This window comes from Mya arenaria, chromosome 11 (assembly GCF_026914265.1).
Source record: "Mya arenaria isolate MELC-2E11 chromosome 11, ASM2691426v1".
Lineage (NCBI taxonomy): Eukaryota > Metazoa > Mollusca > Bivalvia > Myida > Myidae > Mya > Mya arenaria.
The window spans coordinates 11,922,517-11,940,097 of NC_069132.1; the positions used below are offsets into that span (position 1 = coordinate 11,922,517).

The 17,581-nt window shown below is 36.6% G+C and overlaps 1 protein-coding gene across 1 annotated transcript; it reads right to left on the reverse strand.

Moving 5' to 3' along the window:
- Window positions 1-6,153: 6,153 nt before the first annotated feature.
- Window positions 6,154-17,538, reverse strand: LOC128208863 (SNW domain-containing protein 1-like). The gene is made up of 13 exons (XM_052912526.1): window positions 17,499-17,538; window positions 14,861-14,933; window positions 14,319-14,393; window positions 12,852-13,013; window positions 12,405-12,604; window positions 12,013-12,117; window positions 10,655-10,724; window positions 10,225-10,407; window positions 9,740-9,875; window positions 9,289-9,388; window positions 8,442-8,559; window positions 6,929-7,086; window positions 6,154-6,658 (listed from the first exon to the last, which is right to left on the reverse strand). The coding sequence occupies exons 1-13, from the start codon at window positions 17,516-17,518 to the stop codon at window positions 6,463-6,465; spliced, it is 1,596 nt and encodes a 531-aa protein (XP_052768486.1). The 5' UTR covers window positions 17,519-17,538; the 3' UTR covers window positions 6,154-6,462.
- Between the last annotated feature and the right edge of the window lie 43 nt (window positions 17,539-17,581).

The window sequence follows — 17,581 nt, forward strand, 5'->3', positions numbered from 1 at the left end:
GAGCACAGTTGGGACACATTCTGTGACCCCTTCTTATCTTCACCGATCGTATTGAACAATTCCTTACAAGTACTTCTGAATGTATGTAAACATATTAAACATGAATATCTATATTTTTCTTTATGTATACTTTATTCTATTGAGAGTAGCTTTTATTTTTTGCGCATTACTACGGACTCAAATCAACCCGAACAGAGTGTAACAATCAGAATCGATAGAACATGTATATCACATATAGGTCTATATATGATACATTTTTTTTTCGAAAAGCACAATTGGGCTTCACTTGAGAGACTTTAATGGGTTTAAACGGCAATGGGTAATAAAGTGTAAAGAAAATTATGTTTGTTCTCAGTTTCCCGAGGTACCATATTCTTTTTACCAGACTCTTTTTTTCATTTGTTTGTTTTTGTTTTCTTTTAAATTCAAAAATGAAATACTTTGGCTCTTAAAAATTCATTTGTTTGTTTTTGTTTTCTTTTAAATTCAAAAATGAAATACTTTGGCTCTTAAAAAATAAAAGTGAAGCGAATACTGATTATATATGTTCTTAAGCATATACAATGTAATTTATAGTTTTGGTTACAAAAAAATCTCTAGAAACATTTTGCCTGATCAAAAAAATCCCCCGGGGGGGGGGGGGGTTATACTGCAATAGCTAACAGTAAAATTACAATGGGTATAATTTAAGAAAATTGAGCAACCGGCCATAACATTCCCACGGCTATCCTCTATGACTGGTCCTTCGACCTCTTGTCCGGTCTGACACGGACGGGATTGATCCCGCGATCTCCCGTACCTGTGGCGGAGGCCTCTATGACGCGGCTGAGGACTGATCCCGCGTACATGTAGCGGAGGCTGGCATGACACAGCCGGGGATTGATCCCGCAATCTCCCGTCCCTGTAGCATAGGCTTTTTTCTGGGGAGGGGTTAGCCTTTAGGTATTATGCAGTGCCACACCCAAGGGTAAGACACACCATTGATAGGTGTATTAATAACCGGTCAGAGCAAATGTATACAATAATCTAAAATGTTCAGGGTACGTCATTTTTCTGCTTTACGCTTCATTCCACTGTAATGAAAGTTGTCTTTTATTATATTGTGAATGAAATGATTGGTAAATTGAGACTCCTTAACATTCGCATGAATCAAGACCCCTTGTTTGGCGGTGTTGGATTATATACTTGATTGTAGCTGACAGATCATGTGAGGCGAAGCGCTTCCAACACCATGGAGAGAACAAAAAGATTTTCAATGAATTATTGTTTACTCTTATGTTTTCTGTTCCATTGTTTCAAAGTAGACGCCATGTTGTTTTCTTATCTTACTCGAATTTTAAGAAAATAATCGGAAATAAACACGGAATTTAATCATGACTTAACATTCTTTTTTGATATTCAAAAGACTGAAAATGATAACCTGAAGCAAGACTTTTTCTTGACCATAGTGATAATAATACGAAGTGACTTGACAGATATGAATGTTATATACTTAACATAAGTAGTGCTAGTGACAGGAATTCAAACCATAATTATTCTTTTACAAAAATGTCTGGCATGAGTCATTTAGAGCCAAGATTTAGAGGGATGAGGCGGAATAACGCCCAGACAGTGAAGGTGGAGGAGAAACGGCTGCAGAAACTGCTGGACTTTATTGACTCGAGGATGCAGGACCAGCGGTCAAAACTGCGCCGGCAGATCGAGGACACTCAACAGACCGCCGATGAAATGGAAGAAAAACGGCATAAAGCCACGCTACAAGTTCTGAAGAACTACTTTGAAGTAACCAGTGGTCGAATACGAAACCCTCGGGTCAATCAAATACACGAGGAGCGTATGGCTGGAGTTCTCAGCGAGCCGTCTCTCGCTACAGTGCCGGAAGTGGATGCGGATGTTCTTGCTAAGCCGCGATCTATGTACGATCGCATTACCCGCGGCTTAGACACCTCTCGACTGCCCCTCATAGCACCCAAACAGAGCATGGTGAGCCACAAACAGTCCGTGTCCCTCCCAGCCTCAATTCCGAACTCGACACGTAGCGACGAGAGCAGTACTCCGAGGGTGATCGTGAGTCCCCGGGCGACTCCGACCAGCACTCCACGGAACACGCCCAGTGACAGCACTGAAGACTCGGCGTACAGCGAACCTAAGAAACCTTTCCTCATTAAGCGAGAACACACCGCCATTCATAACAGTACCGCAATGCACGACATCAAAATTCAAAACGGCCATCATAACTCTCAACAGACGACACATCATTCGCTGCGTAACGGTGTTCGAAGGAATAGAGATGCTCATAATCATGAACAATTAAACGGGCATATGTACCAAAAGGGATCGCTTAAGCCGACGTCCAAGTTGAACCTATACATTGAGGAGGAGGAGCCGCCCACACCGCGTCTGAGTGACGTGGTGGCCAGCAAGCACGGGCTGACCCGCCATAGCAGCCTCAAGCGGCCCATCAAGTCCAGCATGGCCATGTCCATGATGAGCCTGTCGGAGCTGCAGCCAACCCGGAAACAGCAGGCTGCCAGCAAACTCAGGCACGCGCTGAAAGGAAACTCCGGCAACTCGTTCCGCGTTCAGAGATGATGAATTGTTGCAACAGACAGGTCAGATCATGCCGCCAAAGGCACTTCCGTCACGTCGGATCTCTGTTTTCGCATCAATCAGTTTAAATATTATACATATGTCCTTGATATGGATTAAACAAACATTGGATGACTAAGAACAAAAAAGAGTTATGAACGTGATTAATAAGGTGTGGTGACGAATTTGTAAACTGAACGAGAAAGAAGGAGCATTGTATTTTTAAATTAGAAATTTATGTAGATATTTGAGAAGGCGAACTTATGCACATGTTATTTTTTCCAATGTCAATTGTATATTTTTCCAATGTCAATTGTACTCTTATTAAAAAAAAAATCCATATATGTTCAGACACATTTAGATAATTTTGTATGTTTCATTATATTTGTTTGGAAGAAAAGTCTGAACTTAAATTGGCACTCTTATTCAAAATTAATACATACACATGAATAACAAACATCAATTTTGACTTACTAAATAATGCATTTATGGAAATTATTAATTACTGAGAACAAGATTGTAACAATGTATTTAAAAGAAGAAAGGTAAAAATACTGTGATTATGCTAATTTCTTTTAAATTAAACTCGGTATCCTTCATAAGAACCATTGTTTTCGACATTTATTCATCCTTTTTGGAATTTTAAAACAATATTAATTGTGGTAAATCTTATCTGGGAGTAAGAGTGCATCTTTAGAATAAAAACATACTAAGTAACTTCTGATCTTGAATCTTTTTATAGACAATAGTTTTTATGGGCCTTTGAGACCGATACAAGACAGATTTAAATGTCAGTACATAACCAGAAACTGTTTCATATACACTTCAAAGATGACTACCCTTGCTTTTAACTTTTGTCTGTCAATTTGTTCCAGTCAAATTGCATTTACTGCTAATATGATGTTGTTTTGTATGTGTTTATTGTGTTTATCTTTAAGAAATAAATATTTTTTAAATCATATGTTTTAGTTTCATTTAATTTCATTATACTATTTTAAACAGCTACCATTGTTTAGTAGTTTCAATATTCAGTACCTGTTTTAGTTAAGATTTGTGTGTAATTTAAAAGTGAAATAATACTGCTGATCTGCTGTAATGTTGTATGGAACGAACTTGCAGTGTTAAGTTTATTTATACAAGGCCCATTCGGCGAGTGCTCGGATAAGATTGTTAATCATATTAGGTTTTGGGTGCATAGTGCTCAGACAGAACAATGTTACCCTGGTTAGAGCATCCCCGGTTCTTTTAACATGCACCAGTGTATATCAATGCCAAACGGGACCCCATTCAGCGTCCCTCCCAGAAGACGATTAGTATAGTGTTTAGTGGTGTGGCGGGTAATCGAGCCTGAGATCCCTGGATTGACAAGCACTAGACCATGGATCCTCCACAGACATGAACAGAACCCTCGACAGTTCAGTATAGCACTGATATCTAAGTGGAGGAAATAACAACAAAAGCACCTAAAACTGAAGCAAATATAGATAGTGTTAGTTGCATCTGAGACCAATAACAAATACTTCTTCCAGGTACAATGTGTATGTCTATAAGTGCTCAGTTAACTAATAAACAGTAAAACTGCAAACTCATATATACTGTCCATGGTTACACATGTACTAAGTTGAATTTTTTTTATGCTTTTGACAAAAACATTTTTCCAGTACTTTTAAGTACTCAGCCAACCCTACAGTTCAATGCTAACTCTAACATGTTAGACTTGGCACAACGCAATATCTTTTATGGGTATCTATGCACCATGCTTTCAGTTAAAAGGAAACCTCAAAAAAACTTTGTGACTTTTATGTCCTTGCAAAAAACATTTAGCTAATATAACATTTTCATAAATTCGCAGTTATAAAGTTGACTCTAATTTTTTTGTACAGGTCATTAAATATGATCTAAAAAGATTATTTACAGCTCAGCTGAGCCATACAAGCAACTGTAAATCATGGGAAATCAGACATCAGTGCACATAAACAATGTGAAGGGAAGGTGATACCGCACTTAAAACAATCATACTACCAGTAGACGAGATTAAAATCAAATGCGGGGCAAAGTTCTTATCTCACCGGAGATTTTCAGCTAATGATTTACTAAAACAAAGAAATAAGTAAAACTTGGGCTGTGATAATGAACAATTACAACACAATTAGATCAAACAAAATTAAATTGCACCACCCTATAATGACATTGCAATGTTAGATATCTTGCATTTTTCCATAAAAGACAAGTTTATACATTGCCAAAAGGGCACACTAATTGGAAACTGTTTCTTAAACACATATAGTAAATCAATAAAGAAGATCTACAGCTAAATTAAGATCAGTACAAAGGTTAAAAGAACCAATGTATTCAGAAGATGTTTCATCCATTTGTCACTTAAAAAATTTCTGTGGCACTGACTGTAATATTTATATGCATTTTAACTATATCCAGTTTATAAATCAAAGCCAATTAAAGTGACACTCTTATTCAAAATCAATACATACACATGTATAACAAACATAAATTTTGAGTGATCAACCTTAAACTACTTACTAAATAAAGCATTTATGGAAAATATTGATTAATGATAACATGATTGTAACTTTGTATTTAATAGCAGAAAGCGCAAAATTATTAAATGATTGGTGAATGCTTAAATATTTACTGTGGTCTACTATAGTTTTTTTAAGGTAGAAATACCGTATTTTATGCTAATTTCTTTCAAATTCAACTCGGTATCCCTCATGAGAACCATTGTAGATATTTATTCATCCTTTTTTGGAATATTAAAACAATATTATTTATTGTGGTTGATAGTACTTGGGAGTAAAAGGGCATCTTTAATAATTATAAGTTTAGAAGATGAACTTTAAATACTTTAAGATATGCAAGTTTTGGGAATCCAACCCACAAATAAGCTAGTTCTCGGACAGCTCTTTTTGCCACAAGGTTAATTAATGTTGACTTGTGACCCCACATAATTTTGATATAACTTGAAAGGTATTTGCTGATTTCGAAAACATAAAATACATGACCAAAAGTACATCCTACTTCAATGTTAAGTTAAAATTATAATAAATATTTGCTATCTTTAGAGACCTACCCATCTTGTTTGGATTAGTATTTTAGGAAATGTTTTTACTTTGTCTTTTTCTGCACATCCCAACCCTTTTCATATGAAACCAAAATAAAATGGGATCACCAGGCGTCCAAACTGCACATCCTTGTGGGCCGTATTCATAAAATAGAAGGGTACTACTCAATGCAACATGAGTAAAGTTTAACCAATTATTTTGGCAAATTACCAACAATGGCTTATATAAATTTGTTTGTTAAACAACTGTTCTTTTTTGCCTGTAAGTTAGTGTTAACAATTTTAGAACAATAAATTACACCACAAAAATAAATCAACAAAATAGCATATTTTTTTGAAAGTACTCACAAAAATGAAACTTTATACATCTGTTTACATAATTCTTGAATGTTATAGAGTTACATTTCGGCAAAGTGAAAACCATTGAGGTTAATTGGATGTGCCACATGAAAATTTATATGAGCTCACATTAAAAAAACACATGATTAATATAAATCTATTTATTCACAATCACAGGTTGACAGTACTAAATGCATGAGCACAATAAAATACAAATGAGGTATGCAATCAATATTAAAACTTTTTTTTCAATACAATTCCTTATTACATTGCATGCTTTGCCTCGTTTGTTGATATCAGCATGTAGTTTAACTATTCAGTTTCAATTGGATTCTATTCTTTAGTCATGATTGGGACAGTTTAGTTTCTTTTTCATCATTTGAACTAGTATGACATTAATGAAGCTTATTTACAAATGTAGAAAATCAACATGAAATGAAACGTTTCCCTAGACGCTATTCCCTTCGCTTCTTTCTGTCATAGTCTCTGCTTGATCTAGAATCTTCAGCTCCCCTTTTCTGACCAGTCTTAGCCTCTTTCAAGAATTTATCAAGACCGAAGGGATCCTCCTCCTCGTACCGCTCAAACTGAACTGGGCCTTCACGACGGCGACTAGAATCTGCCCCTGTGAACCCCTTGTCTGGAACAAATCTGAAAACAGAGAACAGAAAAAACATAAACATTGATATAATACAATGTGATGACAACAGGAGAGTATCCCCTCCAAATGTGATGACAACAGGAGAGTATCCCCTCCAAATGTGATGACAACAGGAGAGTATCCCCTCCAAATGTGATGACAACAGGAGAGTATCCCCTCCAAATGTTACAGCTTAAGGAATGAAAATGATGAATAAATGAACTAAATAAAGACAACATTGCAGCAAAAGCCATGAAAGTGGAATGAGGAAAACCTCTGACCTGTTAGTTTTAATGAGTTCATCAAGGTCATCTCCATACACATCCCTGTCCTTGTTACGTGTAGGTCTGTAAATGTGGCTGGCCGCATCCTTGTCCGCTCTCCACGCCTTGTCATAGACATTGTATGCCTCGTCATCTCCAAAACCGCTGTCCATACCCTGGAAACATTACATAAATCTTGTGTTAAAATGCTGTTCTAATGTAACATTTCATAAATCTAGTACACCAGAGCAGTGATTCTATGTGAACAACTGATTTTTTTTATCATTATCCAACCTCTGATGAATGAGAATGACATTTCATATGTGTACGTATAATTAAAAATCAGGGTAAGTCGAGATTTCCCTTCACCAATCATTTCAAAACTTCATGAGACTAGAAAGTTTTTATGACACAATAAGAATTTTTTCTGCTACATATTAATGTAATATCAACAATAATGAAAGCACTGGTAGTGCTTAAAAGCTTGAGCGACGAATCCTTCTATTGGTTACTCACTTGCCAGCAAAACTCACTCATTCACCATTCACTCACTCACTCTTTCACTCACTCAATTGCTCACCATTACGCTAATTTCACTGCTAGAGCAATTCAGAAGGGAAAAAATCGCATTGAAATAATTATGTACCGTATTGTATATCTGAGTTCCCTCCCCTGTCTGTAGTGCCTAATTTTTAGAATTATTTGCAATCTTATTTCATTGAGATCAATCCCAGACCTGCCAGGAGTTTTGCAGTTTATAGGAGTTTTCCCTTTCACATCCGTCTTTGATTAGTTTGTTATATGTAAATTTACGCAAAATATTACGCACTCTTACTTTTAACTAAACATAAATTGTTCATGTAAGTCAAATATTATTCCCGGTATATTTCACAAACTGATTTCCATTGAAATCTGGAACATTCTAGTATGATTTTCAACTCCACATGAACTCAGTTGAATTTTTGTGATCTATTACAAAAGTCTTGAGCTAGCACTCAAGCCTAATAAGCCTTAAACCACTCCTTGAAATTGCAGGACAAAAATCAGTCTTTGCTGTTAGGCTTAAGATGAACAGGCCCGATCTACTAGTACTTAGTTTTTTTTTAAATTATTGTCTTTTTTCTGTCAAAAAGGGGCTCAGCTCAACACTTATTAAAGCCACAAGAAATATTGGGCTTGCTACACAAGTGCATATTGACAATGGAAATATAAGACCACAGGTTTTTATAGAGATAAACAGATTTCGAGTAATGGACCCAGTTAAACAATTTGAATAATAACAAAGCCGACAGCACCAAGGCTTATCACATACCCATACTTTCCTTCTTTGAAAAACAGACAAGCTAATCCTCAATTGATGTCAGAGCAATATTTAGCAATGAAGGGCTTGTTGTCATGTACTTATTTAAAGCACTGTTAAAAACCATATCAATATTAAGTTTCCATGCAACCCATTACACTTATATAAACTTGTACACAATTTAATCAAAACATAGTAAGTTTCTGCAAATTCTAGGTGCCCTGTGCTCACCTTGGACTGGTTGAAGAGCCTCTGGTCAAACTGGTCCTGCTGTCCACCTCCCGTGTTGGGCAGACCCAGGGCGATCTTCTCACTCACATCTCTCTCACGATCCTTCATCAACCGAGTCCTAGAATCAAAGGAACACCAGATGCTCTATTGATTCCATAAGCTAAGAACTGATACATGTCATTTCCTAGTTTCTACCTTATTATATAACATTATAGTTTGTGATTAGCAAAATCATGTGACTCAACCAGGGCAGAAACAACCACACACATACATGTAACTGAACAATACTCTTGCTATAAATGTAATACATTGGACAATTTGCCCGAGTATTCAGATCCTTATTAAATGTTTTATGCGACCAGTGCCACAGGTCTCCTTTTAATTTAGCACCTTTCATCTTTCAGGGATGTGATTGACCTGGCAACTGGAGGGCTGAAACCATTTCGGCCATGGGTTCTTGGGGCACTTTTTGGGTCAAAAGCACACTGCCGTAGAAGAAAACCAGCTTTTTAGAAGCTCTTTTGAGGGTTCTTCTGACTTTAAATTTGAAGCAAACTGGGATATCAACTCTAACAATCAAAAGCACACTAGTATTATTTTTAATCAGATAAAAAAAAAAAATCAATTTTTTTTTTTTTGGGGGGGGGGGGGGGGGGGGGGGGGGGGGGGTCCCTGGGGCCATTAGTTCCGCGGAATTCAGCGAATCCGCGGACAAATCACATCCCTGTCTTTATAAAGTATTATTGAAGTGTAAACATTCAGATATGTCAAAGTAGCTTTAGCATGCCATAATGCGGACAGTTTTACAGATCACACAATGGACTTCTCTATAATGCATGTTGCCCACCTCTTGTCTGGAGCAGCTCGTGCCAGATTCCTGTCCCGCTGTCGCTCCTTGTGTCTCTCCCGCCGAATGTCATCACGATCTCCAACTTCCTCATCCTTGTCTGAAATACACAACCTAACATACACACATCATGGTTTACAATCATTTTATTATCCCAATGATAAGAATAGCTCAATGTTTGTTGCCAATTTTTTTTATTTGTGTTGCAGACATTTTTAACAAACCATACCTTAACTAAATTAAACTTATATCCTGTCACTTCCTATGCACTAAACATTCTGGGATAAAGTGTTTAGAACATTTCTTACCAAATTTAATATTTTTTTTCCATTTTTCAATTTAGTGTTCAAAGCTGATATCTTATTTCATAAAGTGCCATTTTTCAAAATAATAATATTTCCTGAGATGCTATTATTTTCTAGACATCTAAACACGATGTGCCTCTACCCACCATCTCCGCGGCGTATGCCAGCCCTCTCCTCACGAGCCTTGGCGGCCAGCTGGCGGAGGTGTTCCTCCTTGCGTTCCTTCTCTTTCTGCGCCATCTTTTGTTCTGTCTGGGCACGCATCTCCACCGCATCACGAGCCTACAGGATACAAGAACACACCTACACAGACACATATTATAATGGTAAGTGGCTAGTTCTTTTGTTACTTTTTTCCATTAATGGTAGAACTTATAGTAATGCAATGACGCTAAATAACACATTTCATATTATGGGACTTATTCTATTCTAAACCTCTTCATGACATGTATTTTTTTAAATATTATTATTCATAAATATCTTACATTTTATTACATTAAAAATGTGACTTATGGGGCTTTAAATGGCCAGATTGCTTTATTGTCTGTCAATCCCTTTTGCCGCAATCTTTAAACATCTTTTGAAGGAAAATAATGTATTTCAGACATTCATAAATAATAAAGAGGCCTACTTTTCTATCAGCAATGTAGAGCGACTCAGCGAGTTTTGCAAAGTTTTCATTGATGTGTACACCCTGAAGTCCACGTCCATCAGCTGCAAGACGCTTGTCGAGGGGGATTGTGTAACCCTTAGGGTTCTTCCAGTTGGAGATGCAGGGTGGAATCTTCCACTCTTGTTGCTCCTTGACTGTCACCTGGACACACATAGAGAAGTTCATGTAATAACATACGCACAGGACAATATGACCACATGATTAATAATTGGCAATATAATGTACTCATTTAAAAGTCTTATCTAACATCATGATAACAACAGTAACAACTATGAAATCTTTGATCTATGCATTTTATGAACAATGCTCAACTATGCCTATTGCCATAAAAAACAAGGAATATCGATAATTAATATGAAGCATTAGCTTAATACCACGTAAGCATTACCTTTCTGTTTGGGGAGTGCATGACAGGAGCTGGGGGTGATGGAGGGCCTCTAGGGATCTTCTTGTTCACCCTGGAATGGCACATGCAATATTATATCAGCATTGATTACTTGTGTTTCACTTCTCAAAAGTGTATTATTTTCCGATTCACAACTGGGCTACAAGGAATCTGTATCTATATTACTAGAGTATCTAGTGTTGTACTGCACTTCAGTTATTAAAATAAGTAATCAGTGTAATTTAAAAAATCTATTGTCACCTTTGTGCAAGAACTGCTTCTATTTCTATATGCAGTTATTGAGTTATAACTAGAGATGGCAACGAGTAGTAAAATTAATACTCGAATACTCGGACGATCGTTCGATCGAGTGCTCGGGTACTTGATTACTCGGAAAAATTGAATATGTGTTCGCGAAGACAAGATTGTGTATACATGTATCGTTAATGACGTATATTGTGCGTTGGTCGTATTATTGGTCATTTTCACCTTTAAAGTAAACTTTCATCACATATTTTAACAAAAAATGATATAAAAAGAAAACAAATATTGTTTCAGGCTTTTATTTTTTCTTATTCGTTTCCTTTTTATACAAGTATGCATTGCAGAAATGAACAACAATCAGAATTACAATGAACGAAAATTAATAGCATGCATAAAAATAGTGAACGAAATTCAATACGAAGTTCAGTTGTTTACTCTTCAAAATTATTTTTTTAAATGATAGTTTTTCGTATTGTGTAATTGTTGTTTACCTCATTAATATTCATAATTCTTGATTTAAAATATCAACCAATCAATTGTAATAATCACCCCAAAAATAGTTAAAATACGCCCATTAAGAATTAAATTCTCATAACGGTCGATACCCTTTCGCTCGTTAGCGTCCATTGTTTGGTGAAAGGTCTCTAATTGGTATACAATAGAAATGTGTAGGTGAAAGTACCGCTATCAAAACTTCGCTAATTGACATCAGTGCTAATTTGAAATAGGGGTCCTTCGTTGACAGATTGCAACTTTTACAACAACTGTCAACTAATTGATTGAGGTCAATTGTGTACACAGCGGGGATTAGAGAGACCGTAAATTGTCCTCTTGTCAACTAACCAGATCTGATATTTTGTCTGTAAATTGTGTATTTGGTGTTTTTTATACATTTTTTTTCCCCGAGTACTCGAGTAGTGATTTGGTACTTGAGTACTCGGACGTTCGATCAAGTACTTGAGTACTCTGTACTCGTTGCCATCCCTAGTTATAACTATTGTACTAGGGAGACTCTTTACAACCATGCAATGACAATATTAAAAGACTGCCGGTGGTACTCAGAAATCCTAATATAAGTAGATGTATTTCAATCCTACTTGAATTTTGGCGGCTCCATGGGATCCTTCTGTGCCTCCACCATGCGAATGATTCTCTGTTTAGCTCCGGAGCTGTACGCAACACCCTGCTGTGAGGGGGTGTACCTGAAATAGAAAAATAGGCCTTGCTGACACAATATACATATATTCAGAAAAAGATGTATTTATAACACATTCCTAAAACATACATACTAATTTCCAATTTGCCTCTTCATAAATTAACAAAAATGCTACGTAGCAAGTTAACTGCTTTTCCAAAGTTTAAAAAAAAATAGAATAAACAACAGATCAAAATTTCAGCAGGTATAATAGAACATAAAACCAAAACCAATTTGTTTTAAGACAGCCTGATACTTATTTGTGACAACCAGTCTAACTCGTGGCCAGTTTACCTGATGTACTGTGCAGGAGCCTGTTTTTCAGCAGCCCTGACCGGCATGGCTGCAGCAATCTTGCCTGACACCAGCTTCTCGAGGACCAAGCGAGTTTTCTCTGTGTTCTCCTGTATTAATTCATCATCTGGCCGCTCGAAACTTGGATCATCCTCATCTATCTGTTTTGGGACCAAGTCTTGGAACTTGGAGTGTACAACCTGCAAAGAAAGATCTTAATCTCATGAAACAATTTTATGTCCATAGTGTCGGCTTTTCAGTATGTTTGACAGAACATTTTATTTCTAACAGATGCAATACTAAACAAAGGAGATGTTTACTGTAACAGTAAAAACATACGTAACTATTGAAAATAAAGAGAACTTTTTGTCTTTGGTACATGACAGGCATGTATTTTAGAAACAGACATGATCATAATTCCCTTGTAAATTAACTGAGCCCAAATACCTTGTCTTTGGCATGTCCATGTCTGGCTATTGCATCATACTTGATCCTGCCTTGTGCATCTAACTGTACAGCTAAGGCATTTGAGGTGGACTTTTTCTGGCCCATTCCAAGTGGGTACTGGGCCACTGCTATTTCTGGGAATGCACCACCATCACTGAAGTCCTGTAACAAATAAACACACAATCTGAGTTCAAGATGAAGATAACTGATGTGTTCCTGTCTGATGTGTTCATGCCTGATGTGTTAATATCTGGTGAGTCCATGTCTGATGGTTTCATATATAGTGTCTATGTCTGATGTCCATATCTAAGGTGTGTACATGTCTGATGTGTTCATGTTTGATGTGTTCATATGTGTCCATGTTGTGTGTGTATGTCTGGTGTGTCCATGTCTGGTGTGTCCATGTCCTATGTGTCCGTCTGTGTGTGTCCATGTCGTGTGTGTCCTTGCCTGGTGTGTCCATGTCCTTTGTGTCCATCCGTGTGTGTCTATGTTGTATGTGTCCATGTCTGGTGTGTCCATGTACTGTGTGTCCGTCCGTGTGTGTCCATGTTGTGTGTGTCCATGTCTGGTGTGTCCTTGTCTGGTGTGTCCATGTCAGGTGTGTCCATTTCTGGTGTGTTCATGCCTGATGCGTCCATGTCGCACACACAAAGGGTATATATTGGGTACTTATTCCTTCATTACTTATAGAAGATCAAATTTGTTGGGTAGCCCTTGTTGGGTAGGGTTAGTAGGGCTTTAGTGGGTATATTTTTATAATGGGAGGAATGGTAAAGTACCTAACAAAGGTCGATATGTAGGAACGTCCATGTGTGTCCATGTTGCGTGTGTGTCCATGTCTGGTGTGTCCTTGTCTGGTGTGTCCACATCTGATGTCTGGTGTGTCCATGTCTGTTGTGTCCATGGCTGGTGTGTCCAGGTCGTGTGTGTCCATGTCATGTGTGTCCATGTTGTGTGTGTGTCCATGTCTGGTGAGTTCATGTCTGGTGTGTCCATGTCTGGTGAGTTCATGTCCTGTGTGTCCATGTCCTGTGTGTCCATGTCTGGTCTGTCCATGCCTGAATCATCCATGACGTGTGTGTCCATGTCTTGTGTGTCCATGTTATGTGTGTCCATGTCGTGTGTGTCTATGTTGTGCGTGTCCATGCTTGGTGTGTCCATGTCTGGTGTGTCCATGTCTGGTGTCCATGTCTAGTGTGTCCATGTCTGATGTGTCCATGTTTGATACTGCAATGCATGGTCTGTTTCAATTACCCCCATCTTATAGTAAACACAATACAAAATAAGGAGTTGCTAATATTCATTAGTCTGCAAAATATAGCATTGCTTTTTAACAAAGTCTAAAGAATCAAGGATACTCCACTTACTTTTTCCATTGCAGCCTCAACCCCATAATTATATGATACAGCATCTGAACAAACTGTAACACATTGGTATATATCAGAAATGAAGAATAAGAAATACCTCTTGTGAGCGTGGTATCCAGCCTTTTCTGTGGCCATATGGTGGAGCAGCTCTGTTACTAATAACTGGTGCCAGCTAAAGAAAAAACAAACACATATATAATAACCTTTATAAAAAATTAATAGTATTATACATGTGTTCACATTAATCATAACTTCTAATGTTAGTACATAATACTAAAATTATTCATCATGAAAATTGTATCCTATTATTTATAGATAGGGCCAGACTAAAAAATATTCTTTGTTTCAACTCCCACCACCAAGGTAGAAATAGAGTGGGTTGGTCGATTGATAAATAGGTTTGTTTAAACTTTATATTTTTCTGCTAAAAATATGGATAAAATGCTATTGATATAAAAACCTTTCTTCCAAGCTTTGTTGTTCAAAGTACAAAATACATTCTCACACTTTTAGCAATTTAAGTATATGGGTCATGACAATTTTTCCTCCCAGTCATGGAGGCCCACAGGGGAAATATTAATTTTAATATCTGATTTTAGGCCTTTGGCTTGTAAAGCTGTGCTTTTAAAACCTGCATACCTGCATCTGAGATCTGATCTGACGTTCCTCGTCATCTCTGTCAAATATCCTTGTGGTAGGTGCTGGCAAAATGCTGAAATATGTAAAGAGAAATGCTAACATTTGATTATCAATAGACATAATAATTACAAAAAAAAAAGTTAAATATTAAACCTAAAGGTTTCACAAAAGTGATGACTTCCCCCGCATGCTGCCTTGACACAGCATGTTATGGCTTGACTCAGGCAAATATTGAAATAAAAATCATAACATATGCAGGGTTTGCTCCGTTGCAACAGTTGATTGGCATCAGAAGGCGTGTCAGGAGTATAACAATGTTAATATCATCAAATCAGGATCGACAACAGCCAAAAGATGTTGTTTTAGTGACCTTCATCCTTATAATTGCTTATGATTGCGAAGTCAACAATAATTGTCAATTTATATAAAACATAAATTGTGTGTATTATAATTTTATTTATTGTCCTAAAGTCTGTTTGGCTTTTTGCTTACCAATTATTAAATTGTTATTTAGAAACAAGGGTGAAAAAAGATGATACCTATCATTCTACTCATTTTGAATAAAGATAAATAAATCTGAAAACACTCATTTACAAACCCTTATTATTTAGCCTACCTGCCTTTACAACGATGAGCTGTTGCAGCTTTATGTCAAAGTTACGAGACAAGTTAGCAGGATGGACGATTATGCTTGACTCCTAATAAGCCCCTTCTTCACTTTATGAAGTGGGAATGTCATAACTTAATTCATAGCTTTAAAAATTGTCCTCGAAAGGTCTTTTTCTGAATATTATAAGAGCTTTTTGACCATCAATAATTTTGCTAACCAATCAATCAGTAGTTTGTTGATTATTATTTAAATCAACTTAAATGTTTAAGTTTTTCCTCAAATAAAAGTATGTAAGTGGTGATTAAAATTTCTTTAAATGGGTCCATTCTTGAGTGAGGGAGTTATATGTTAAAATTTGTTTATACAGTATATATTTTACAACAATTGTGAAGAAGGTTATGATAACTTGAACTAAGTCACTCTCATTGGTACGATGTTGCGCGAGAGTGTGGTCTTGTGTTGTGGAAACTGGATTGCCTGGAGAAAACCCACTTGAACGGCTTGGTGACCACAAATCAAACACATGCGCCAAGGCCGGGAATCAAACCCGGGTCGACTTGGTGAAAGCGAGTGTGCTAACCACTGCGCTAATTGGACAACCAACATTAAGGAATGGAAAGTTAAATAACAGGTGGAATATCTAGCCCAAATAATTGTACGTTGACAGATTTTTTTTTAGATTTTTGATATGGCAAATCCTTCATGTACAAATTGTTCAGTATCAAAAGTGGGTAGTTGTTCCGATCAGGATTCCGGGTTAAAGCATATAGCGTCTATAAAATATCATTAAAACAAGAAATATTACCAGATAATGTTATTTTATATTAGTTCCGTACACAAAAATTAAATATCCAACTTATAATAATGAGTTTGACAGCTTTTCTTCATTTCATTCTGTCAAAACATAACGATATATACATGAAGGGCACCTGCAAGGCTTTAAGGCACAGTTTTAAATCGCTCAGAACATTTCTGCCATGGCCGAGTTGTTACAATTGTATAACGAGGTCTATCTCGAAGCTTTGTCGGAGGAGGCCGAGTTATTACGATTGTATCGAGTTGTTCCCCTTCACATAATTGTTGTCTGTGTCAGTCAACTTTCGTTTTATTGGAAAGGTAAACAACTTGTTTGAATGCATTAAATGCTTGTTTAGTGCAAAATAACATTTCACTTACATGGTAAAATATGAATATAACTCTTTATGATCAATTTCAACCATAAAATACTTCACTTAAAACAATATCAATATTTTTAAAACACCCCCGTTTTTTGCACATTCCCGTTTAGACTTTAGAGATTGGAAGAATCCCGTATAACACGTCTATTATTTTAGACTAGTGGAATATCAAGCCTCTTGCACACTTCCTTTCAACTAACTAGAGCTTAATGATAAAAGTTGGCAATAATGGTATCAATGTGCCGATAATACTTAGAAAAAAAAATGTCGCAATTATGAAATTTTTATATGTTTGGGTATGACTCAGTGGTGTCCTTCGATATATATAACACTGACAACAGACCCAGAGGCAGAGGTTAGGAGTTTGAATCCTGCTGCTTACTTAAACATTATGTGTATTCATTTCACATCTCTTTTACTTATGTTATTCTGATTGCAAAACACAGGATTGTGCAATCGGTGTTCTATATCTTCTTAGATTAGAAATAGGGTGAAAAATCGAGAGAAACCCTTGTGCTCAGATTCAATCAGAAGTGTGATTTCTGTATAGAATAATTAAAAACTGAATGATGGCAAATCAACACTATCCTGGACCGTGATTTGAGAAAATAGCAAACGCCAGTACACTTCGATAGCAGATGCCAGTTATTTACTGTTTACACGTGAAACTAAAATTATTTGTTGTTGGTACAAAGAAATAGAAAAAAAACACCCGTCAATATATCGTTTACGAATAAAATCTAATGGAAAGAAAAATAAAAAGTTGTTTGGTTTGCATTTTATACACATCTAGTTATAAGCAATATCAACTTAGAAAAGGAATACGATTTAAAACTAGTTTGTTTCATACTCTGATATTTTCAGCGCCATCTTGGATCGTACCAACTGGGTTGTAATCTCTAAATCGTAATATTTTTTTATTATTTTTGTAGC

Excerpts from the sequence above, each read along its gene's own strand:
- LOC128208863 (XM_052912526.1), bottom strand. The coding sequence starts at position 17,518 with ATGGCGCTGAAAATATCAGA. Across the intron at positions 10,408-10,654 it reads TGCACTCCCCAAACAGAAAG|GTGACAGTCAAGGAGCAACA; the intron begins GTAATGCTTACG and ends ATGTGTGTCCAG. Across the intron at positions 7,087-8,441 it reads GGCTCTTCAACCAGTCCAAG|GGTATGGACAGCGGTTTTGG; the intron begins GTGAGCACAGGG and ends TAATGTTTCCAG.